The following is a 25630-nucleotide window of genomic DNA, read 5'->3' as shown; positions in this document are numbered from 1 at the left end:
TTGATAGGTTATTTGGGTTCCTCTGTCCTTGATGATAAGTTTCTTGTGTCTCAGACTAAAATTATCTAATACCAGATACTGTTTGTGGCAGGGCACTGGGCAAGTTGGGCTGTTATGACTCAGTATTGCCTTTCCCGTGTGGGTTGTGTTTGGCTTTGCACATCTTATGTTTTTAGAGGTGAGGCAGAGTGAGTAATGTTTTAGTTTTATTAAAGAAAATGGAATGGCAAAGACCCTTAATTTTTTTAAAAGATGTACGTGTTTCATTTAAAGTTCCCTTCAGGCAAAGTCAGCTTTGGTAGGCAGCTTAAAATGCATTATAGACCATATTGTTATTGTCATCAAAAAAAATAGACCATGCTCTGTTCTGGGAAACCAAACAAAACAACTATTTTTTTTCTCCCTCCTTTTTTCACTTCCTTCAGTTTTTAATAAGCGACCGTGACAGAGACCCTCAGTGTAACCTGCATTGCTCCAGGTCCCAGTCCAAACCCCTGTGTGCCTCTGACGGCAGAACATACGAGTCCATGTGCGACTACCAGAGAGCCAAATGCCGTGAGTCAAGTCTGAGCGTGACACATCGTGGCCGCTGCAAAGGTAGGTGGATTTCAAATGGCTCTGAGAGGAGGACTGGGAAACCTATCTTGTAAGAAACTGAATTCTTAGACCCTTGAGTTTAGTACTATGCTCTGTGAGTAATCTGATTTGAAACTGTGCTTTCATGTGAGGATGGGTATCTGAGTCTGAATTTAGGCAGCAGAGTAAGAGCTGGCTGAATTATCAATGGCAGAAGGCAAAGGAGACATGGACATCACTGAAAAAGGGCTGAAATATCTATCTGCAGACAGAAGCAACCAGATGAATGGAAGTGCAAAATCAAATCCTGAAAGCAGACTTCTTCCTTGCTACCTATGCTGGTGAGGAACCAGGATACCTTTGACTGATAGGAATATGGAGTGGGGAAGAATGTGTGATGCACATTAAATGTTTAATCCCTTTTCGGACATACACAGCCTTTCTGTGCTGAGCTAATTAAGACAGTGCATGCAAGGCTTTACAAGGCTTTGTTTTGCCTGTTGGCTGTTGTACATCTACTTAAAAGTGTGAATACTGTCCCTCAGTTCAGCTCTTCAGCATAATCTAAAGATGAAGTTAAAACTTTTATTGGTGTCTCATCACACAAATGGTTTGCTTCTGCAGTGAAGTGAAATATCAAGTAGAGTCCATCTGAGAGCACAATTGACTCACAGGGCAGATGGCACAGATGTTTTTAGCACTTGATTAAAGTGACAGAAGAAATTAATTAAAATCCATGTGAAAGAATAAAAAGGCATGCATTTAAGCCTGGCTTTTGTTTATTTTTTACTGTTGTAAAAATGTATCTTTGAAATTCCTTGATCTAAAATACAAATTCCTTTTCAGTATATTGACAGACTTCAGGTGAATTATGAGCATGATGTCAAATACTCTTATAAACAGTTTCGCATTGGAAAAAAGCTTAGTTGTATGATTTTTTTTTTTTTTTCCTGGTCACAGCTGCTGGGTTGGTTTATGGCAACTTCTCACATAGCATAGATAAAGGCCTTTGAATTAGGCTGCTTTCTGAGTACTGGAAACTCAGAAGCTTTCTTCCCAGTGCACAAGAAGCAGTTGGACTGTTCTTGCAAGCGATGCCTTTTTGAGTATCACAGTAAGAAGCTGTTCAGTAGGAGTCCTGTTTTTGCTTTCATCCCTTGAACAGAGTGGCTTAGATAAGCAACTCTATGACTGATATTGGTATATGAACTGGCACTGTTCAGTTGCTTGAAACATGAGATCTGAAATGTGGTATGTCCATGCTAAAGGAAGGTATCACTAACAGGGTTCAAGCACCTTCTACTATAGTAGGGCACCACATTTACCCTGAGCAGCCTTTATTCCTCCTGGATGACAGAGATGCTCTACAGGAGAACTCCCACAGAACTGTAAGGGATCCCATGAGCCATTGAGCTCAGTCACATGAAGTTGTGATACTGTACCCGAGAACTTATCCTTATGAAATGAGCATTTATAACTTGTGCTTCCCTCTCTAAGGGGGGAAAACAATAGGTAGCTGAAATAAGTAAAAGAAAAAGTATATTGCAGACAGAAAGGCATGGTTCTGCACCCCAGATTACCACAGGCTTCCAATGTCATATACCGGTGACTTGAACTGTGCTTGTGTCAAGGAAAATAGAATGGTTTCCATAGTAAGAACAGAACTTTTTTGATTCAACTTGATGCTCTGCTCTCTCTCAAGAAATTAAGGACCTTTAAAGATGAAATCTTGCCAGATCTTTGGGAACTATAACCCTTATCTAGCCCTCATCCCTTGCTAGGTTTCTCACCTGCTTTTCAGTGAAATTCCTTCAGTGCTAAATTATCTGAACTCCTTCCAAACCCTCACTCACACATCACAAAGGGTTAGAAGTTAGGATTAGCTTAAAGTGATCAAACTGTGGCATCCATGACAAATGGAGCCTCACTGATGAGACCATACAGAATATTCCAGATGGCATAGCTGTGTGTAAAATACACAGACAAACAATCCTACCTGCATCTTTTGTCAGGAGGCATCATAAGATCTGATGTCAATTAAGAGTTATACCTCTAAACTTTGCAAGGATGAAGGATGAATACTTGTTAAGCATGACAATTGGCCAAGACTCATTTATGCAGTGACTGTTACATTGGTATATTGGATATCTGTGACTTAGAACACATTTAAGTTCTGTGTTAACTGGTTGGTTTCTAGGAACTTGTTTGACTTATTTAATTACAAAAAACCCCAGTGTAGGAGTGTTCTAAAACCTTCCCTTTAGATTTATAGTGGTTGATTTGGAAAGTCTGCTGGTACAGAGCTTGTTCTTAAATCACAAGTCACTGCATAGAGTAAACCTATCTGTAAATTAGTGGTGGAAATTTTAACATGTCTTCAGCTTTTGTCTTGGGACACAGGAGATGAATGCAATTTCTGGCTAATGTTCTGGAAAGACATGTCTCCTCCTGACTGATGGGTTGTTTGAAGATAATCTTTCTCCTCTACCTACTATTTCTGTTGGATGGGAGATGACATTTTGAAATCACTTAGTCTGCTTGCTAGATCCATGTGTTTTGTCTTTGAATTTACTTTATTCTCCCTTGACTATGAATAAGTGTGTCCCTCTTTGGCAGCAGTTAGTCAGTAAAATCTAAAATGTCACTTGCAATCACTTGGTAAATTTAGGCATGTTTTTATGCATGCTCCAAATAAATTAGGGAGCTCTGGAGTAGAAATGGTATATGGGTATCAAAGAAGGAGCAAAGAACATCAGCATGAAAGGTAGAAAAGGTGATGATCAGAAGTAGTCAGCATGGATGAGGAAGTCATGGTTAACCAACCAGGTTGCCTTCTGTGGTTGGACAACAGGCTGGATAGATGAGGGAAGAGTAGTGGATGTCATCTGCCTGGACTTCAGCAAGGCTTTTGACACTTAAGAAGTGTGGACTGGATGTGCGGACAGTGAGATGGTTTGAGAACTGGCTGAACAACAGATCCCAGAGGGTCATAATCAGTGGTACAGAGTCCACTGGAGGCCTGTCACTAGTGGTGTCCCCCAGGGATCAGTACTGGCCTCAGTATTGTTTAATCTATTCATCAGTGAATTGGATGAAGGGGCAGAGTGCCTCCAGCAAGTTCGCTGATGACACAAAGCTGGGAGGAGTGGCCTCAGAGTGCTGTGCAGCTCTTCGGAACGATCTCGACTTGTTGGAGGTTGAAGGGATGGGAAGAATGGAACCTTTTGAAATTCAACAAAGTGTGGAGTCCTGCACCTGGGGAAGAATAATCCCATGCACCAGTACAGGCTGAGGGCTGACCTGCTGGAAAGCAGCTCTGCAGAGAAGGACCTGGAGGGTCCTGGTAAACAACAAGCTGTCCATGATCCAGCGGTGTGCCCTTGTGGCCAAGAAGGACAATGGTATCCTGAGATGCATTAGGAAGAGCACTGCTAGCAGGTCAAGGGAGGTGATCCTACCTCTCTACTCAGCCCTACTGAGGCCACATATTGAGTGCTGTGTCCAGTTCTGAGCTCCCCAGTTTAAGAAAGATGTAGAGCTCCTAGAATGAGTCCAGAGAAGGGCTGTGAAAATGATTAGGTGACTGAAGCATCTCACTTGTGAGGAAAGGCTGAGGGAGCTGGGCCTGTTTATCCTGGAGAAGATATGAGTGAGAGGGATCTCAACAATATATAAGGAGGGTGTCAAAGGATGGAGCCAGGTTTTTCTCGGAGGTGCCAAGCAATAGGACAAGAGGCAATGGGCAGAAACTGGAACACAGAAAGTTCCACCTGTACATGAGGAAGAACATTTTTACTGTGAAGGTAACTGAACACTGGAACAGTTGCCTGGAGACACTGTAGAGTCTCCTTCCCTGGAGATATCGAAAAGCCATCTGGACACAACCCTGAGTAGTGTGCTCCAAGGGACCCTGGTTGAGGTTGGACCAGATGACCTCCAGTGGTCCCTTCCAACCTGTACCATTCTCTGTGTGTGAGAGAAGTTGAAGATTCCAGGTGTAGGACTCTGACAGTGAGGAGAGTGAAGAATTATTGATATCCTGTAGAACAGATGGGCATGTTTTTGCAGTTTGCTCAGGTTTCATTTTTGCTTGTTTTATGCAAATTGGCTGAAGAAAATGGGTACGAATCTGCTGACTTCAGTGTAGCTGGACTGCTTCTTGCCTGCTGGGGACCTGGCCTGCATGTAAGACAGTTACCTAATGGAACTAGAAATAGTTAAAAAACAGCTTGGATAAATTTTTGCCCTTTGAGCTTTTGATACAAACATAGTAGAATTAAAATTAAATAGATAGTTTAAATAGATAAATTTCTGTGGTTGCATTGTGTCCATTTGCTGCTAGTGTTATGCAGATGTCTGGAGATGTTTTACTTGGTGTTATTAGGATAGCTTGGGTCTTTATACTATGATGCTGGGTGATGTCAATACTGCTTCTGCCTGTTGAAGAGAGGATGCTGAAATTCTTGGGGCCTATTCAGGAGTGCACTGTGTGTATTAGGAGGGACACGGTAGTTGTGTCTGAATAAACTGTTCATGGATAAGATCAACTATGGTAACTAACCAACTTCATTGCAAAACCCAAAATTATGTGAACCTGTGTTCTGCAGACTAGGCCAGGGATATCAAAAACATCACTTGTAGTTAATCTCCTGGTTGCCAGCTGTCAGCTTGAGAATTAGTTTTCTTTAAAAGGCAGCTTTCTTAGCTACAGTAAATCTGTCCCAAGACTGAAGATAAAGTAAAATTAAGCAGGTCTGCTTTCAAAGGAAGTCATCCTGTTTTGGTTTTTCACCTAATGTAATGGGGGGGAAGAATGTCCAATTTAGTCTGTCTGGGCTGTGAAACTGGAATGCATTAATGCCACTGTTTTATAGGCATGGTGTTTGATATTCCAGAGAACATTTTTAAAAAGAGAGAAGTAAAAAATGCTGAAACACTTGAAGTAAGCCATCAAAATGCAGAGTAGGGTATATGAACCTACCATCATAAGATCAGGCTTTAGTAAAATTTGTTATGCATCTTATTTGGGGTGATCTATTTGGCAGCTACTTTTTAACACTGGCGCTTATGCATTATTTTACATTTTCTAATTAAAAATAGCAAGGTGAAATCATCCCACTGAAATCACATGTTGATGCAAACAGTATAAACGTACTAGCCCATAAAGTGAGGAAGAGGAGGATTGACAGTCCTTCTATAAACAAACTGGTAAATGTTGATATTAAAGGAGCTGTTTTTACTGGAACTGAACTGTGGAAGATGGATGAAAAAGGTAGCCATATGCACACACCTCTCCACTCAGCATGACATATAGGTGACAAGGCTGTAAAAGGACTGGCACAACCTTTGGAAATCTATGAGGGGGGGATGGAAAACATAATCAGTACCGAGTGCTCATGTACAGGAGAAAAATTGTCTGTCTTTGTACTTCAGCAGCGATTTCTGAAGTCATCACTTGAGCCAAGGGTTGAATTGCAAAAGAGCAACGATAAGCTCTTAAACGCTGTGGTGTAGTGGTGGTGTGTTATGAAGTATGGTCTACTGGGTGGTAGTAGAGGGTTTAAACTATAAATGTCAGTTAAAATTGCCAGGAGAGCCACAGTCACATGTTTTATTATCTTCTTTTTACAGTCAGGGCTTGATCATATGCATGTTTCTCTGTTCACTAGAGAAACTGGTCAAAGATCTTGGTTAGTCTCCCTTCTGCCTGGACTCCTAATGTATTTGTACTACAGGGGATATCACAAAATGTTTGTTTTTACCAGCTCTGTGCTGAAGCATCCGGTTTCAGTCACGTAGTTGTGAGTGTGCCAGCACTAAAGTAGATGCTATGTGGAAGTGCTTTATGCTTTTGTTTTATGTTTAGGAGAGGAGCGAGGTATGCTTGTCTGTAGTCTTGTATCCTCAGATGAAGAAACTACAAAACATTTTCATTTGGGAACTTGTGCTTTGGTTGTCATGTAAGAAATTCACGTTTTTTTCCTTACAAGTGCACATCTGCATAATCTATGCTGATTTTTTTTTTTTTTTTAGTGCTACTTAGTTGTCTCCTGTGAAGCAGAAGTTGAAAGTGTTTTCAGTAAAGCAGCTAGCTATGAAACAGAAGGTGCAATCACACCATTTGGTTTTGTAATAATGTCCTCTGTAATGCCAAGATAGATTACTCTTAAGCTTGAATGGGAGATCTGCAGGTGATAGGTGTTACAATTAACAGCATTGCCAGTGCTTCCTTTTCAGCTAAAAGAAAGAGCACATAGTTGCCCCTTTGACAAAGGGTCAGTTTGCAGGACTGTCCTCCACTGGAGATGTGCAAACAAGGTCTGATCATCTGGTCGCTTTGGCAAGCAATGGAAAAGGAAATTCAATATCACAGCTTAAATCATGGAGAACTAGAAAAATAAATACTGCTTCTCTAAATACAGTGTAAATTCTATTCAAGTCTTTTCATTCTGTAACAACCTTGCTCTTAGTACAGGTACTTAATAGGTCCACCTGAGATCAAAGCTCCTCGTGCTAAGGGTATTTTGCAAACACACCCCAAACAAATTAGTGCAAAGATGAGTGACATAGGATGAGAAGTGACATGAGGTCACAAGGAGGTGAAATGACCAGCTTGTAGTCACTCAGTAGTCAGTGGCAGAGTTGATATAGGCACTATTGCTTTCTAACCCAGTCCCTAAGTGACCAGCATCTATGGGACTATTGCTATGAATCCTTACTTTTTTTCAGAGAGAAGGGTTTGACTTTCATAATTTTGTAAACCTTGTGAAATCCTTCGTAGGGAGTAATGTGATATGTTTAAAATGAAACTCTGTTGGCAAACTGGAAACTTAGTCTTTTGAGTCATCAGTAAATAAAGTATGTAGCTTGAAAGCTTTGGTCTATGCGTTTATCAAAACTATTTACAGCATTGTAATTGATTTCTATATCTAGTTATGCTTAGATGGAAGTTGCTTCTATAGCCATGCAGTATGAATTCAGTTGATCTAAGAACCCAGAGTGACTTTCTAGTTAAGTGCTGGTACTAGTCATGATGTTGTTGAAGTTCATGTGATCTGTGAAGCAGAATATGTGAACTTCAGGGATCCAGTGGAATTTTTTGCTAACCAATATAATTTCCATGCTTGGAATGGGGATTCAGTCTTGGTCACTCTTTATGGTGCTGCTGAAAGATTCTGGTGATCAAATTTTGCAGTTTCTGCACTGAAAGTCTTTAGTCAGTGGATTCATGAGATAAGGAAGAAGGTGCCTAGTCCCGGTGTTAGAGTGCCATGGAAACAGATGTTTGCTCTTTTCCTTCTCTTTCTAGACCTCATGTTTTTAAATGTAAACACTGAGTCAATCTGTATCCTCTACAGGGCAGAACTCTCCTCTTTGACCCATCAGTCATCAGTGTAAGACTTACCTGGGTGTACTCTAACAGTGAGCTAGCCCTGGAAGGGTTTAAGGTCATCATGCTACATGCTGCCATCATCTGAAGTAAGAGCTGAGATCTTAACCCCTTCAAACTCTGCTTGCAGAGCAATGTTTTTTCTTGGTATCAAAGTGAGTAACTGATATGAGAAAGTTATAATGAACACCTGGCTTTAAGCATTGGGACTGGAGGCACAAGCTGAGTTTCAGGAAAGCACAGGAAATTGCATGTCTACCTTACCTGAACAACACAAAGGTGGAAGTCCAAATGGGTGACTGGCTATTTTAGCATCTTATTGGGAGAGTTGCTCAGAGAAGAATTTTTGGTAGGGTCATCCCTTCTTCCACACTGCTCACTGCTGAGCCTAAATTCTTGCTTTATACTCAGCCATCCAGTTTCAGGCTGTTAATGCTAACACAAACACAACTCCCTGCATGGACACTGTGCTCTAGCACTTGTTGAAAGAAGCTTCCAGAGTCCTTAGATGACCATAAAAACTATTGACTAGGAAATAAGGCAGCTTTTCATTAACTGGATTGTAGTATGATTGTCTAGGTTCATATTTGAGATTATGAGTGTTAACTTGATATCTGCTTTGTGAACATGCAGCTAATGATCCTTTATGCTTTATATTTATTTGTTTGGAGTTTTTTCCCCCACAGCTGCTAGGTGCATCTGGTAGCTTTTGGAGGAGCCAAATGATGTTTGCAATGTAAGTGGGTTTTGTGTTTCTCTTCATAGATGCTGGCCAAAGCAAGTGTCGATTAGAGAGAACTCAAGCACTGGAACAGGCAAAGAAGCCCCAGGAAGCAGTCTTCATCCCAGAATGCAATGAGGATGGATCATTCACTCAGGTAAAATTTCTATTTGCTTCTTTCAGCCAGGCTTCAGGTCTCTGTGGGAGATCCACTGAGTGGATGAGTTGATATAGGCCATGAGCCGAGTGATGATAGCAGCATGGGTTCAGACCCTGACTCAGTTACTCAGGTGAAAATGTTGAAAGCTGGACACTTCTTTAACCAAATGGAAGGTTTGATTCAGTCACAATACCTTAAAGACAAATAGAAATGCAGTAGCATACAGCTCGGATGTAGTACAGAAACAAATGGCATTAACCTTCAGCATTGTGTAGAAACAAAAACAGTTGCAGGGGAGGTAAATTTTTCCGTGAAGAGGAGCTGTAAAGGGAGGTGTGGCTTACAACAGGGTGGATCCCGCTGATTCTGCTGTTACCTGTACTTCATCTATCCCAGCAAAAAAGTAATCTCTTCAGCTTCTTCCTTTTGCAGGATACTTCTTGTACTGTGCCCTTTTGTAGTTTGGACGTCTGGCAGAGAGATGATGAAACTTCTTTGTTTGGGTTTTTGACTCTTTACTGTTCATTTGCTGAAGTTTGCCAAAGCAGGGTAGAAATGAAGAATGATACTTGCTTCTGTTACCACTGGCATATTGGGTAGTGTCCCAGGGCTAACTGAACTGCCTGTTAAAATGGCTCATGCAGAGTTTCCTGACAGGTAGGAGGGGTATGCTGTTTGCTCAGTTTTGCACGCATTTCAAAAGCCAAAATCCTGCAACCCTATGACCTCTCCTTTGTGAATCTAGGTAGATCACAGAACTTTTTTTGCCTTAGCTTCCATGTATCTAGCCCTGCTCTAGACATCTTGTTCCTCAGAGAAATTTTAGGATACAGAAGTTATTGTTTGCAAAGTCTTTTGAAGGTAGAAGATATCCCAAAATGGAATCAATATTGGCTTAAAAAAGATGAGAAAAGCAAAGAGCTTTGGGTTTGGTTTAAGCATTTTGTGATGCCTGGGGGAATAGGAGAGGAAAGATTTTTTTTTTTTTTTTTTTTTTTTTTTTTTTGTGATAACCCACCAAAAATTTTTATTCCCTTCCTCAGCCTTACCCTCACATTATCTGATGTGTGGGAGTGTTTTGTTTTGGTTTTTAATGGTGAAGTGGGAAAAATTTTATCCATTCTGCCAACTTTGCGTGCTGCTTTGGAACAGCATCGTATTTGTGTGCTGTGGACCATCATAGGAAGGTGGGGGTAAGAGAAGATGGCTGCAGTTTCTTCCAGTTTAAGTACAATTTCAGTTGTTGAAATTTGATTTTGTGCAGAGCTGCTCAGGTTGTGTTGGCACTGGAGGGAAATACTTATAAAACCTAGCACTGTGGGCCAGCAAAGTGTTCCATGTTAAACTTCATAGTTCAAGAAAAAAGGAGGAAGGAAAGCTGACTTTCAAATGTCTATTACCTGTCTATCAACCTCTTGGAGAGTTAAGTAGGGGTGCAGGTGAAATTTTTATCCTAATAAGCTGGACTGATAGTGTAGTTGATAAAGCTGTTTCAGACAGATTTATTTTGGAGGTTGGTACCAATGTCTGGATTGTGAGCAGTTGCTGGACTTCTTTCCTGTACATTCTTTGGCTATTGTTGGTTGCCAGTTGAGGGGCAGCAGGAAACTGCTTAAAAAAATTGTGTTTTCATTTGGCAGTCAAGCAATATTTCACATTCTTCCTCCATTCAGTTCTATCTGTGAACACTGAAGTGCTTTTGTTTTACCTGCCAGGATGAAGGAAGCCTCTGATCTCTTTGTAGCTGGAATTAACTGAAATTCATATCGTTCCTTGGATTGTGAAAATACCCTACATTGCACATACCTCATGAACCAGCTTCATCAGTTATATTGCAACATTTAAGGTCATTTTCCCTGCATAAGATTTAAATGAAAAAATAATGTCCAAGAATGCTAACTAGTTTCAACCTGCATTTGAGGCAAATGTTTCCTTTAGCTCCTGATCCAAATTAATTAAACTTTGATTTTTAAAAGGATGTGTAAAAATTAGAATTTTGATGAACAGTCTAAACAGTTTTGCTTCCAGCAATTCATGAATAGCTCTCATCTGGTGGAGGTGGTTTGGATACTGCATCTCTTGTGCAGAGAAGTGATGCTCCTGGGTTCTGCTCTACAGGGAGGCTGTGTTCTTGAAGTCCCTCAGGCCTTATGATGAAGTCAGCTCTGGACTGTTAGTTTATTCTGGTTCATTACTCAGTGTTGCTCCATCCAGACTCCAAAATCTCAGCTGGGAAGTCCACAACAGAGCAGTATCTCTCAACAAATTTTCTAGGAGAAATACCCACCCTGCTCTTCAACATGGAATTCCCATCCCAACAAGAGCTTAAGCAGAGGCACATGCTTCAGCATAAACCCTGTATGTAGAGCAGGTTGGGGAAATTTCTTCAACAACTTCCCCTCATCTTTTCTGTGTAACTGAGTTTGAAAAAGTGTTTTGTGTAAAAGAAAAATTCTGATCGGAGGGGAAAAATAGATGCATGCATATATTTAGAATATCAAATGTCTAAATTGTTACAGTGCTCACTCAAGATGTGGATGACTTGCTTTCAGGTCTTGCAGAGCCTACTGAACATAGTAGGTGTTCAGGCCCACATTATTGTCCTTGCCATCAGAGTTAAAAAGATCTGAATTTTTATTTAATTAATTAATTGTTGGAAATCCTTGAAATTTTTGTAGGAGTGAAAAGCATGAGCTTTGTGGAAGCATTTGGTAGTAGTGGTAACTATGTTCAGAAAACCTGCTTGACCTTAACCAGATTGTACTGTTACTTTTGTAGTTTGTCATCATTCTCTTTATTAGAAACTGAATTGCAATCTCTGTGGGTAAACACTGAAAGCAGCACTAGGTGAGGGCTGTTCCTCTGAGAGCAACTCGTCTGCCCTTTCTAGCTCTTGGCACTGTAGATAGTTCAAAACTAAATTTGGGGCTGGATCCACTGCAAATTGGCTGGGGCCATAGGGTGATGATGAGAACATAGCTGCTCTGCTGTCTTGTGAGCAGCAGCACGTGCTACATGGGGCAGCAGCTGCAGAGGGAAGGCCGTGCTCACCTTATCTGCTCCTGGTTCCCTGCAGGGCAGCTGGCTCTGAGACCCAACACTTAGATTGGTAACAAGGGTGAAAGGGAGGAGGGACTGAAGGCAAAGACCTAGCTTTGGCATTTAAACCCTCCCTTAGAGAAACATGTGTCATAAACACTTGTATAATCTTTTTTTTCTTTGTCTGTGAAATCTAGGCCAAAATGAGTATTGCCATCGATTCTGTTGCTTGGCTGGCCAGTTTTCCTGTGCATGACTAGTTATAATGTGTTTTGTGTACTACATTAAGAGGAGCAGACACGTCAATTCACTGTAACTCCTATGCACCATGTGTGCTGCTTCCCTTATTTTGGAGTTTGTTATTGCAAAGATCTTATCAAATCCCTTTTTAGTGCTGCTTAAACATCTAAAAATGTGACATGGATTTGCAGCATGAAGTAGAGGTGGCATTGCAGGCACGAAGAGACGACTGTAAATGGCAGCAGACCTGATTAATTGCTCTGGAATTGCTATTTCTTTATATTTCAGTCTGTATGGAGAATATTACTTTCTACAACAAAAGCTCTCTGCACTTAGCCCACAGTAATATAAGCAGACAGATAGAATTTGAGTTATTCACAACATAAGAATGTTTGTTAGATATGAGTAATTTGATTAATTGTAAAACTGAGGTCACATAATGTTGTGCGAAATTGGACATGACTAAAACCAGTTTCTGTTCCCAAGACTTTTGCCTTTTTGCTGTTATGCTGTATTTTGCATAAATGCCATTCCCTTTCCATGCTGCACTTAACCTGCTGTGATCTGTTCTTCATAAACAACAGGCTCTAGTGGGTAATCTGCACACTTTCTTTTGCTGCCTAGTGCCATTGGGCTTGTTGCCATGGGTTGAGAGAGACTTGCATTCCTCATAGTTTTCCCCCAAGCAGTTTTTTAGAAAAGGTTGCTGAGGTTTTAAATGGGATCCATTTCAGACAGATTAATATGAACATGAATAGTGCTAATCCTGCCTTGGGGGTGTAGTTTTGTGGGACTTTGTGGTATGTCTTGCTATTTGCTGCCACCTTCCACAGTCTAGCTGTGGTTTCTTTTTCTCACAAGTCATCATACAAGTGACTGAGAGCAAATCTCCTTGGAGAGTTTCTTTGAGTTTAGGGTTCCCAAAATGCAGCTGCTGGTGCAGTTATGATGCAGCACTGCGATTTCTTTTAAAGCGGGTGCATCAGTCAAACCTGTCACCTTATGGCAGGATCATTGAGTGGGCTATCAGAGCAGTTCTCCATTATCAGATAGCTTCAAGAGCACTCCCACATCTGGTAATAGAAGTCTGTTTGGAAAGAGTGATCTATATTATAGTCCATAGCAATAGTTTAATTCTGCACTATGCTAATGCACATACAAAGTTCTGTTTTCTCCTGAGTTCCACAAACAGCCCCTTTCTAAAGATTTGGGGAACCCTTTCAGTCTTCAGATTTCATGATCCAAGTCTGTTCCTCTGCATTGTCTAGTGTAGCATGATGCTGGGCAGAACTACAAAAACTAATTTCTTAATGCAGCAAGGCGCTGTGTAGACATGTCCCACATTCCCTGGATGCTGTGTGTTATTCCATTATTCAGTGCTTATATTCTAGCAATACTAAGCTCTTAAGGATTTAACCTCTGCTTTCAGAAGGCAAGAACACAGTCTATCTTGCTAAATTGAAGAAACTGTTCATGAAGTATCTGGGCATTAATTGATAAATGGTCCTGGCTTTTTTTTAATGAAGACATCCCTTCTATAATAGACTGTAGCTGTAGCTTTCAGTGAGTACTGCTCTGCAGGTTTGTCTGCTACTTAAACACTTGCTTTCTTCCTGCAGCTTTCGTTGTGTTTCTCATTTGTATGTTGTGCTAAAGACAACCCATGAATGGGTAAGGAGGTAAGAACTTTGGTTATATATGGTATTTCTTCAAAGTACCAGTTGAGAGAACAAAGGAACAGTCTTAAAGCAGGAGTGGACATACTTAGGGAAAGTGACAATATAAGATCATTCTTAACTTCCAAACCTCTCATTCTATGTCAGAAGCAGAAAGCCTCTCTTAGGTACACTTCTCCTGAACTAAAAATAGTATATGTGTTATTGTGTCTGATGGGAATGCCCTTGACTATGGCTAAGATTTTTTTGCTTCATATCACTTCTGTCCCTGATTATATGAATAGTGAAATTCCTGTGGAGCAAGCATTTTTTGAATGGTGCATAGACTTGAGGGAGATAGGTGCTGCATAAAGCCTTGGTGGAAATATTTGCACAGCACCATTTGTAAAGGATTAAATATGAGCAGAGATCAGAAAAAGTGACAAAAATTATTTAAAGGGTTGCAGTTGCAAAGAAGCTCAAACATAAGGTGCAGACTGATTCATAGCTCCCAGAAGTTGTCTATAAAGGTAAGGCAGGCTTCTGATAATAGTCAGTGGACTCTTAATCAGATCTAGTGTCTAAGCATTACAGCAAGATAGGTAAACCAGAACAGAGGCATCACTATTTAGAGTTAAGATAAATAGCCATCGGGCCAGTGTGCTGGTTGTGTTAAATTGGGTTCAGAGGACTTGCTAGCTGAGTCTCATAGCTTGAGCAAAGAAAAGGCTTGATTGAAGAATGGCTGTGTGACACTGGCTGCTGCTCCATGGGTTCAGACTAGATGACCTGCTGGCTTGGAGCTATTTATTTAGCTGTTTTTACAGTGTTTACAAGGAGCACCTTGGAGCAGTCAGGATTTGAAGCCTTGCCTCGTGTTGTGAGTGCAGGCAGTAGCTCTGCTGCCTGCCCATACTCTCAGCAGTACCATTAAAAAACTGAATGTTTTTTCTTCTCTCACAGAAGTATTGCTTTGAATGCAGGAGTAATGTTTTTCTTTCCTTCTCCTCTCTGCCCTCTGTTATGGAAGGAGCCAGGAAATATTTGTTTGGATCTGTGATGGGATAGGAGTCAGTTACTAAACTTTTCATCTGAACAGCAATGAGAGGCTAGTCTGAGTGTTGCTGTTCCTGTGCTAAGCTCAGTGCTTGTCCAAGGTGCTTTCAAGCCTCTCACAGCAAATTACTTCTTTCTATAACTTTTTAGAAACTGGTTTCAGACATCACAGAATTGCTGCTTTGCCTCTGTTCTCTGTCATATATGTGCATGCAATTTCTCTCTCACTTCCATTTTATCTTTCAGTAACAACACCTTGGTCCTCCTTTGTCAAATAGCTGTAAAGGGATGCTGCTTGCTGCTTACTTATTTAAAGTCTTGGAAATCTGCTTGGGAATCTGATTCTGGTGCAGTGAGGTACTGAAAAAAACCAAACAATGACCTCTCTTTCCCCTTAGTAACTTAAGAGGCAGAATTACCTGTAATTCATCTGTCATCTGTACATTCATATTGTAATGAATTTTGATGAGAGCAGGTATTTAATTGTATGTCTAGTATATTAGCTGCTGTTTGATTTCACACACGGTAATGGCAGGGTAGAGTAGAGGAGCTGCTGCTACACTTTTAATTTGGGCAGTGGTGGTAGAGCAATCTTTCTTGAGTTTGTCCCTCATGCTTTTCATCCTTCAGTCGAGACACAGGTGAAATGTCGTATCTCTCCATGAAAAATAGGAACAGTGTCCTCCTGTACAATCAGGGATTTGGCTGCTTGCAGTGCTTAAAACTGCAATCAGATTTTTTTTTTTAAGTGTAGAGATTAATGGGGAATCTGTTGAAGACCTCAAATGATTGACAAGTTTTATTTGACTGATTGCCTATTATGTAAATTAATGTTCAGCTGTTGGACAGGTGTATGCTAATTTGAGATGTCAAATTCTGTCATGTGCTTTTCCAGCAGTAATGGGCATTCTATACCTGCAGTCTGGTTAACAATCAAGTGTATTTAGTATATAAGATTGTATTACCTCTGACACAATGCTTAGCTTTAGGAGTCTGAGAGTCAAAGAAGTCAAACACATTTTTCTCTAACATGTATTTTGATAGTCAAAATTAACTCAATAACTGAAGATTTGATCTGTGCAGTAAACATGTGTCATCCTTACATAGTTATTCTTCTGGTTATAACAGTATTTAAAAATCTCTAATCCCACTACTGTTGGAGTGGGATTAGAATAAGGTTGAATTTTGGGTTGAAGATTTAAATTTTCTTTGGAAACAAAAGCTCAAGCCTAACATAATTGGGAAAATTTAAAGTAAAACCCCACATTTTCAAGATTCCTTACTGTAGGTGCTCTGAAATAGTTGACATTTAAAATTTGTTTAAATACAGTGTTTAGAAATGGTACTGGATTACCTATTGCCTTTACATTTCTTCAATGTCATACCAGTCCTATATAACTGATGAAAAGTACACCTTTCCCCCCAGCTTTTAAACTGCAAACCCTAGGCTGTAGACCGCTGTTATGACATCTAAATATACTGAGACTTGGTCAGGTATTATGGTAAAAGATAGCATCTCTCAACATGAAGACATTCAGACAAAGCAACTGCAGTGATTTTTGAGGTTTCTGAAGTGTCCATTCTTCATGGGTAGCTGTCTGACCTTTAGGGTAAGAATAAGATTTAATTGCAGCTGTTATCTGTAGTAGGGAAGTCCTTTGGTACTGCAGTAGAACGTGGGCTTGTGGTTGTTGTGAAAGTGCTGTCAATTTCAGATGGTTTTTTCCTTTTTTGTTTTAATGGCAGCATGGGGGAGAAAGGGTCCTGGGATACCAGTCCAAGGAAGACCAGCATTCCTAAGCCCAGTTATTTACAAAATTACTTCACTTTTATGGATGTTATGTGCTTGGCTTGCATAAATGAGTGTATGTAATTGGTAGCTCTGCATTGAGATGCATTGCATAACATACTCTTAGCGCATCTATCCTAAATTTATGTCAATATGGTTTTTTTGACTCCTCTGCCATGTACTCTGTAATTTTTCTGAAGGCTTGGTTGAACGACTATCTAGTCACTAATACTTGATTTTTTTAAATGCTGGGTACACTGGATTTTGTTATATAATGTAATATGGAGTTATCTTGCCTTAAGAATTCAAGACCCTATCCTGGAATTTAGCTTTATCCCGGGATAGGATTTTTACAATTAATGCTCATATGTAAAGGCAGCTTCTTGTGCTATTGGGAATGCAATGTTGTCTATGCGATCAGCAAAGATAAATACAAACATAAACCAAAGCAGTTCCATCACATTTTTTTGCATGTTCAGTGATAAGATTGACCAATAAGAAATACTTTTTAACTTGATTATTGCTAATTATAGTCACAGTACTTTTGAGTAATTTGCAATCAATTTCGTGATATATTGCGAGAATAAAGATGAAACTGCAGATAGTAGTGATAGTGTAGTAACATGGGTACATGAGATTACTGTTGATTTTGGCTGCTAAAAGTGAATGCTTGAGGTAAAATTATTGATTTGCGCTTTAGTGAAACCCAAGATAAATACTACGTACCGTGTTATAATTGCTCTTAGATCATGTTTTATGTGATATTCAAAGCCTTTTAAAAAAACTGTCATTAAGTCTCTGAACAAACTTTGCTACCTTAGGGCATTGAAGCCAGCTGTCAGCAAGGGGGAATGACTGATTTAGCTCTGAAGGATCCCTAATGAAGGGAACTGTACAAACACCCCATCACTCTTCTATGTGAAGAGAACTGGAATGGGAAATTGGCTTCAGTGAACTTCTTTGGAAAAAGAGAGAGTGGACAGAATTAATTTTACAAGTAAAATAAAAGACTGTTTCTGAAGTGGTCTCATTTCATGGCTTTTTTCAGAAATGTGTTGAAGGAGCCTCTCTATCTTTTAACGTAACAGGCATTTCTATACCATTTGAAGGTACTGATGTACACACTCAGCCATGGCTGAAAGTGTGTTTGCTAGAAAGGATTTTGGAATCTGTTAGTACTTACACAGATGCCTGTATGATGATAATTTACTTTTGTCTCAAGGGATGTCAAAGGCATCCTGAATTTCATCCAAATGCTGACCATTCTGAAAGCTAAGGTAAAGGTTGTTTGTTATTGGATTTATTAAGCTAAATGAAACTATATGAAACTATAGTGCTGCTGAACTAATACCCACATAGATGTTAATAAGACCAGTCTGCTAGATCAGAAGTTATTTGTTCTCACTTTAGGGGTTCCATGTCTGAACTATTAATTCTGGTGTCTATCTGTGTTAAAGGAAGGAAGTGGGCAACTCTAGATATCTAGAGCTTTAAAGTTAAGCAAGATGAATCTTATATTGTGTACCTTTTGACTCACTAGAACCTTCATCAAACATTCTTAAGACCTTGTCAATGTATCAAGACCAAGCATGTTGTATCTTGCTCCTAACCCTGTAGTTTGACATAGTAACAGAATAGGGCTTCAGTCTATCTGGAGAAGGTTTGTTAACATAATAAGTCAGTATTGAATTTTTTTCAGCCATGTTTGCTGAACAAAATGCTCTTGAAATACCCACAGATGCTGCTCTCTAGCAACGCCTATGGAATTTGGGATCAGGTGGCCTTTCCATAACCCAGCTGGGATACAGTGGACAACTATGTAATAGTAAACAGTGAATGGAATTTAGCAGAGGGTGGAATGAGCTGAGACACAACTAAAGTGCTCTCAAATGACTACTTGTAACTTCTTTTGCTGCCTGAATTTCAGCTAAAGGAGTTGGAGTACGAGAAATAACGTTTCTTTGGGGTGGGGTGGAGTTGAGGGGAGAAAAGATAACAATATCAAATATAGTCATCTGTGAGACCTCCTTGCTCTGAAGGATGCGTTTGTGATGCATCTGGGTTGGGACTTCCAATGGGATGCTGAATTATAAAAAAAAAAGTGGTTGGTGATAGTGAGAAATGAAATGCCTGCTCTTTGTTTTATTAAACAGGTGCAGTGCCATACCTACACTGGATACTGCTGGTGTGTGACACCTGATGGCAAACCTATTAGCGGCTCTTCTGTACAGAACAAAACTCCTGTATGTTCAGGTACTGTCGGAGTGGCTTCAACAAATGCTAATTCTATAACTGAAGAGGGCTGAGGTAAATGCATCCTGTTGAGAGAGCTAAGTCTTTTCAGGTGACTTGTCCAGTTTACCCCATTTAACACTGCAGTTTGGACTCTGACATGTCCACCTGTGGTTAGCATACAGACACTTCTGCAAGGCTCAGTGAGAAAAACTACTGAGGTAACAACCTGTGGTAACCAAGGCAAGAGTCAGTGTTGCCATGTACACCAAAACCAAAGCTTCACGTAATAGATGCAATAACTTTTTTCCATGAGCTGTATTTTAAAAAAATGGTATTTTGGGGGACATGGAGTAATTTTTTTGTACAGAGTGATTTCAGTTAATTTGGTTTTGTGAGAAATTGGTAGTTTCTGAGGTTCTGCTGTTCTAATGAATTTGGGTCTATTGATCATGTTGCTTACTTTAGAATGCCTTTGTGTCATGAGGGTGGATAGCACTGGGCTTGCACCACAGGTCACAAGAGGGAGGTCCAGACCCAGGCTGTTACTCATGTGTGTATTAAGTGATGTGCTTCTGGGTACTTAGGGTGACATAGTAATGTCACACTATGGTTTACTGAGACCAAATCCATAATTTTCCTTAAAACAGAGTAATGCTGTTTTTCTTTTTTCTCCCCACAATTCATTAGGGCAGCTCATGGCTCAAATGGAATGGGATTGGTCCCTAGATTTTCATATGGCCCTGATCAGTAGTGTACAGTCTAGCTTTGTGAGCTGTGGTGAACAGTGCTGCTGTGGCAACACCAAACTAGACATGGGCAAGGGTGGGAAGCTGTTCTGTGCTGTTTGGGAGAATTTGAGGGCAACACTAGAATTAGGCTGCCCTCCTCACTTCCCCTCTCTCTCCCCCTCCCTACCCCCCCAAAAAATAAGAGAAGAAAGAAAAGGCAGTAAGCATAGGAGTGTTCTAACATGTTCAGTGATGCCATGTGGGCACTGCTGCTGCGTCTGGCTCCATGCTTTGCAATCTGCACCTCATGGATTTTTAACGTATTTCTCCTCTCACATCTTGCAGTTTTTGCTCTTTAGGTGGGAGCATGACAGCAGTCAAACCTTTGGGTTTTTTAATTTTTCTCCCCTTATTCAATGTCCTCTTGGCTGGAAGGTATTTTGTGGTAATAAGCAAATATACGTGACTTGCATAAGGGTTTGAGTTGAGTGGGAGAGCTGTCTGAGAACTAGTGAGTCCATGTGCTTGAGGAAGTGCTTGGTTTTTCACAGGCATGTAAAAATAAAAGAAGATTAATATCCTAATTTAGTGTAAGGTCAAATGCTACAGTGATTTGACTTAAACTTTAGAATATGACTGACACCATTTTCAGTACATCATTTTGGTAGGGCATGTTTTAGAGTTTTGCTGATCTGTTCATTTAGCCTTGTGCTGTTTATAAAATTGTGTTACAGGAAAGTAAAGTCATGTTGTATTGTAGGACACAGATGTTAGGCCTGTGATGACTAATATTGTGTTTGTGCTTACTACTTGTAATTCAGCAGTAGATCTGTGATTAACTGATCTGCAAGTGAAAGTGCCTGGGGAATAGTTTACCTTTAGAGTTTGTCTTGACCAGATTCTTGGGCCTGTCAGAGCTGTCTTCTTTAGAGGTGACTTTTGATCCATGTTTCCTGAAGGTTAAATAATCACTGGAACTGTTTAATAATGGTGCGTGGAAGAATGAGTTTCCTGGGAATAAAGCTATTAAAAAAAATAATCTTGCCATAGATTTTTATACACTTTGATAATGAATTTGTTTGAAAAGCTTTTATTACCTGTTCAAGTTTTAGCAGAAAACTGGGATGAAGCACTGAAGCAGACTGCAGAAACAAACATAGAATCATATATTTTCTGTGAAGACCTAAGTTATAGTAAACAACTCAAGATGTGTTCTATTCAAGTACATGCTGGATCTTATTCACTGTCCCCTTTAAAACAGCTGGGGATGTTCAGGGGTTGGTTGAAATCCATTTTCTGCAAATTGTCCCACTTAATCCCTTTCCCTTAGAATACTGTACTTGCATTCCCTGCACATTCTCCCCATCTGTTTTTGATTTGTTCTTCCTGACATTTGCAAATAAAAGAAGTGACTCTTACTGATCTTTCCTTCTTGCCTTTGAATTTATTTCAGGTTTCTTACTAGCACAATGCTCTGTTGAGCTCTTTCAGATCACTGCATCCAGCTACTAAAGATTTCTTGTTTACCCTCAGCCCAATGTAACATCTTAGTGCATAAAACTTATGGTTTTTGCATTGGTTGAAGCCACGGGCTTTCTGACTCCTAAATGGAGCTGTTGATAAGTAAAACAGATGCTTTATGCATTGAGATATTGACTGTATTAATGTGACATTGCATGCTCTGTGTGATCATGCAGCATCTAAATGGATGTCTTTTTTTTTTTTCCCCTCTCCTTTAGGTTCTGTAACTGATAAACCATCAAGCCAGGGTAATTCAGGAAGGAAAGGTGAGTGAAGTCCTGTGCTTCAGCAACTTGTTTCGTAACAGCAGCTGCCCAGCCACCTCCCTTAAAATAGCTCAGAACCTGGGTTCCTAATCAGTCAGTGCATGGGAGGCATATGTACCATTAGACCTCCTCTTCAGGAGGAATTAATGGAATTAAATGACTGTTCTACTCCCTGAAGAGTAGAAAAGGGTGTGCTCTGCTCTGTGCTTGCCAACTGAGTTGTAGTGCAAGACAGCTGAGCTTCCCAAGGGGTGGGTGGCTGGTCCAGAATAGCCTCTGCTTGTTCACTTTGAAGTAACATACTGAGCATTTCTCAGTAAAATCCCTAGAGATTAGGAAGGCTGTCAATGTGACTGGTACTCTGGGAGTCACAAGTGCCAATATTATGGTTGTGGCTCTGTATGCATTGGAAAATGGAGTTTTTCTAGTAGCACATAAAACCCTCTGGCAAGTTGGAGCAGCGCTGGATTAAACCTTAGCTGTGCTTGAAAACCTCACTCTTTTGTGCATTAGGCATTGGTCCTTCTTCGCTATTGTCTTCAGTCCTTGCTTTTCCTGTGCAAGGCATTGGGTAGTTCCTTGTTCTTTTCCTGTGAGTATTTTAGCTCTTCTCTGTGTCCTCTGGTTTGCATTCACTCTAATAGTCTTGGGAGGTTTGACCACTGAAGTGTCTATGTATAGTGTCTATGTATGTCTGTGTGTGTGTGTGTGTGTGTGTGTGTATATATACACATACACACACACTCACTGAGGAGCAGTGAAATTTGTCTTCAGACCTTCTCCCCACCCTGATATCCAACATTTCTTCCCTCTACCCCTGATTCAGAGTCAACTTTTGAATTTGACTCCTTACTACAGGAAAACAGTGCTGAATGCATCCTCACTCCTGCTGGTGAGGATGAATGCTATTTCTTGGGAGAAGTTCCTGTTTTGATAACTGAAGCAGGATTTTTAGTGCTAACTCTCTAAACCTATTCTTCCTGACACTTCAAGCCTAGGAAAATGCCAATACTTTAATTCAAGGAACATCTTCCATGCTGGGAATGTCAGTCCAGTCCTGAAGACACTTAAGAGGGATTAGCTTGCTATGTTCAGAGTAGTGATGCATATCTGCTCTCCAGTCTATTGTTTGTGTATAGTAGTTTAGGAAAAGGTAGGGAGAAGAAAGATGCAAGGAAAACTACTTAGTTAAGACTGAATGCTGAAGTTTCTTTCTCACTTTTGATACATGTTAATGTATAATTGGCACCTGAATCCATTGTTATTCTGCTAATGCAATCATTGCTAGACTAGCCTGAAGTATAAGCAAATCAAGTAGCTCTTGAAATCTGCATTATTTTTGAGTGGAGGCTCTTTGTAGGGTTTTTACCTGAGTAGTCCTGGTCTATTGTTCTAGATTTGGAAGCAGCTGAGATTGGATTTCATAAGAAACAGGAGCAAAAGGGGGAAAACATTTGAACTTGTTTTTCCTCATCACTCCCTTTATTAAGTTAGAGCTTGGAACATGCAAAAAGAGAACTGTAAATGGTATAAATTGCTCTAAAATTTGTAATATAAATTGATTCTCCTTTGTGCAGCCTGTAGCATCCTATTTCAAGGATATGCTTGGTCATGTGGCTGCGGAAATGCCCTATGCAGTAGCTGTCAAACAGAAAATGCTTCCCCTTGGGCCAGCATGCTTCAAGCAATCATGTAAATTTTCTGTCCCCTCTAGTTCTGGATTCATTCGTGGCTGTTGGAAGCCCACACACAAGCAAGTTTGGCCCTTTTCCATCATGTTAGAAAAATACTTATGAGCAGTTATTAAATAGGTCTTTTAAAATCAAGAGGACTTTTAGAAGCTGTAATAATTTGGTTTAAAATTTGATGGACTTAGCATTACATTTTCAGCTAGTGATGAATGACTAATCTAAAAACGAATTTGGCTTTCTTGTCAGCACTTTTTCTTGACTTAAGTTACTTTGATTTAAAATTCCAGTATCAGGTCCTGTTCTACAGAAGTCAGAACCAAGAACAGCCTGGCTTCCTTGAAGCAAGGTGGTTGCTGCAGGTCCAGCTTCTCTGAAGACTCGTGGCTAGCCAGTATGCACATCTGTTCTAGCTGAGTGTTCAAACAGTTTTTGTAAAGATAACCCTTTGCAAAATGACAAAAAGGGCAGGACGAGAAGGGGTCCAGCAGGAACTGGGTCAGTGATGACCTTTGTGTTTTAGAGGCACAACTTTGAAGCTTCTGATATCTCTTTGGGCAACTACCAGCTGACTTGGGAGCTTTTGGAATTTTCCCACTGCACAGTAGACTCCTCTCTCCATTTCTGGATGAGGGTCTCTTAGTCAAAGAGCGTTACCTGGCACAGAATAAGTACTCTGAAGAGGAAAAGTAAGAGCTAAGACTCTCAGAAGTGATTTCTTTTGTCTCATTCATACAGAAATGTAAAATATGGAGCTAATAAACTTTGTGATGCTGGTGCCTTTCAAGTCTTCAGGGCAAAAATAGTTTTCTGGATAGAGTCTGCTTTGCATTAGAAATAGTGCAGATGGATGGGCTTAGGCTCTTGGGTAATAAGTGAAGACTTTACTAGCCTGTTAGCACTCCTTTAGAAGAGAGAAATTAATGTTGGAAGGAGGAAAAGGCTGGTTATTGGTAATAAGTCTTTCTCCAAATGTTTTGGCCTCTTTTCCATCCTGTTTAGCTGTAATTTCTGGAGTACCAGGAGATGTGAGATAGCATGCAATTCCACTCACAGGCTCTCTCACTCCTGATGAAAAGAAAATTCAATTGCTCTATGGGCATGTGACTTGGCATGTAGTTCCAGAAGTGGCTCTGTGGAGCTTTCTGCAGAGAACAAGCAAGCATGCTGGCAAGAGATACTTTTTATTTTTAAATTCCATGCTCTGGTTATTGGTATCGCTATTGCTGTATGATGCAATGCCAGTTACTCATACAAGATGTATTTTACTCATACAGTTTTTCTTACAATTTGCGCCGAAGTTAAAATTTTAAAATAGGAGATATTGATTTGTTCTATTTTGAGAAGTGCTCTGTTGCTGAAAGGCAGAGCAGGCATGGGAAGATGGAGACATGTTTGCATGAGGTGGAATAGAAACCCAGGCTCTCAAGAACATGCTTGTTGTGTGGACTTTGCAGCTCAGACACTTACCACCATTCTTTCTATGCTGAATGCAGCCTGCAAGTGAAGAACAAGCTCACAGGATCTTTGTCAGGGAATACAATTACTCTTGTATGGGATTAGGATATCCAAAGCCTGCAGATTTCTGTTGCTCTTTTTTATTCCAGCTTGTTCCTTGTACAGTCCTTTCTCATAAGGAGCTTCGTGCATTAATTTGCTCCAGTTGCTGCTTAGATTGAAAGGCCTGAGACTCTTGGAAAATGTATGCTGTCCTCTAGAGGTCTGGATCTCCCCAGTCTCTCCCACTAGGATGTTGTTAATGTTTTAAGAAGCAGTGAAAGGCATCCTTGGAGCCAACGTGACTGGATTTTTTCCTTGCCTAAAGAATGCAGAACGTTCCTTTCCAGCCAAAGGGAAATTGTGCCACCCTTTTGAAACAAAAAAAACAAACGTGAAACGAAGAAAATTTAAAACTTTATTTTATTTGAGGAGTTCTAGGGCTTTAGCTCAAAGCTACAGATTTAGCATATTGCAGTCATGAGTGGTATCTTTTACAGTCACCAAGAAGGTTTTAAAAAGTAGGCTGGTCAGGAATCAGAGGGATGTCAAAAACAGCCATGCAATTGCTTATCTCGATAAAGTCACTTGGTCTTCCTTCTGGAAGAAGAAATATATTCCAGTGAGGATACTGGTTTGTTAGTGATTAACTCTTCTGGATACTATATGAGAGGTGAGGATACTGGTTTGTTAGTGATTAACTCTTCTGGACACTATATGAGAGGCATTGAGACCATTTTTAAATCAACTGGTTGAAGGAAATGGGAAAGGTGGCTTGGTTCTATAATCTGGGATTTAAGGATGATGCAACTACAGGGTAAATTTTGGCTGGAGTAACTTTCAGTGTCAGTCATGAAGAGTCTTGAGTGGTATGAATTTCCATTTTCTTTTATAAAGTCTCTTGCAGTGCATAAAGTTCCAGGGCTGTTTTGACTTATCTTGTTTTCCTATTGCAAAAGCTGACAATAGCATCTGCAATTCCCTGTACAGTTGGTGAAACGTAAGCTCTGATGGACCCATAGAAAGCAAAGCCCAGGTTGAACTTGTTGTACAGTTAGTATCTTACATG

At 40.2% G+C, this 25630-nt stretch overlaps 1 protein-coding gene across 10 annotated transcripts in view; it reads left to right on the top strand.

Moving 5' to 3' along the window:
* The window catches only part of SMOC1 (SPARC related modular calcium binding 1), a 135451-nt gene that overhangs the window by 44196 nt on the left and 65625 nt on the right, over window positions 1-25630 (top strand). For 9 of the 10 annotated variants that reach the window (XM_017830654.1, XM_017830662.1, XM_017830661.1 and 6 more), the window contains exons 2-5: window positions 426-597; window positions 8732-8844; window positions 18780-18879; window positions 21329-21376. In XM_017830654.1, coding sequence (XP_017686143.1) covers window positions 426-597; window positions 8732-8844; window positions 18780-18879; window positions 21329-21376 — 433 coding nt within the window. The remainder of the gene's footprint in view (window positions 1-425; window positions 598-8731; window positions 8845-18779; window positions 18880-21328; window positions 21377-25630) is intronic. The other variant, XM_017830663.1, reaches the window with a different exon arrangement.

Source organism: Lepidothrix coronata, unplaced genomic scaffold (assembly GCF_001604755.1).
Source record: "Lepidothrix coronata isolate B3197 unplaced genomic scaffold, Lepidothrix_coronata-1.0 Scaffold182, whole genome shotgun sequence".
NCBI lineage: Eukaryota > Metazoa > Chordata > Aves > Passeriformes > Pipridae > Lepidothrix > Lepidothrix coronata.
This window is presented reverse-complemented; position numbering and strand designations above follow the sequence as displayed.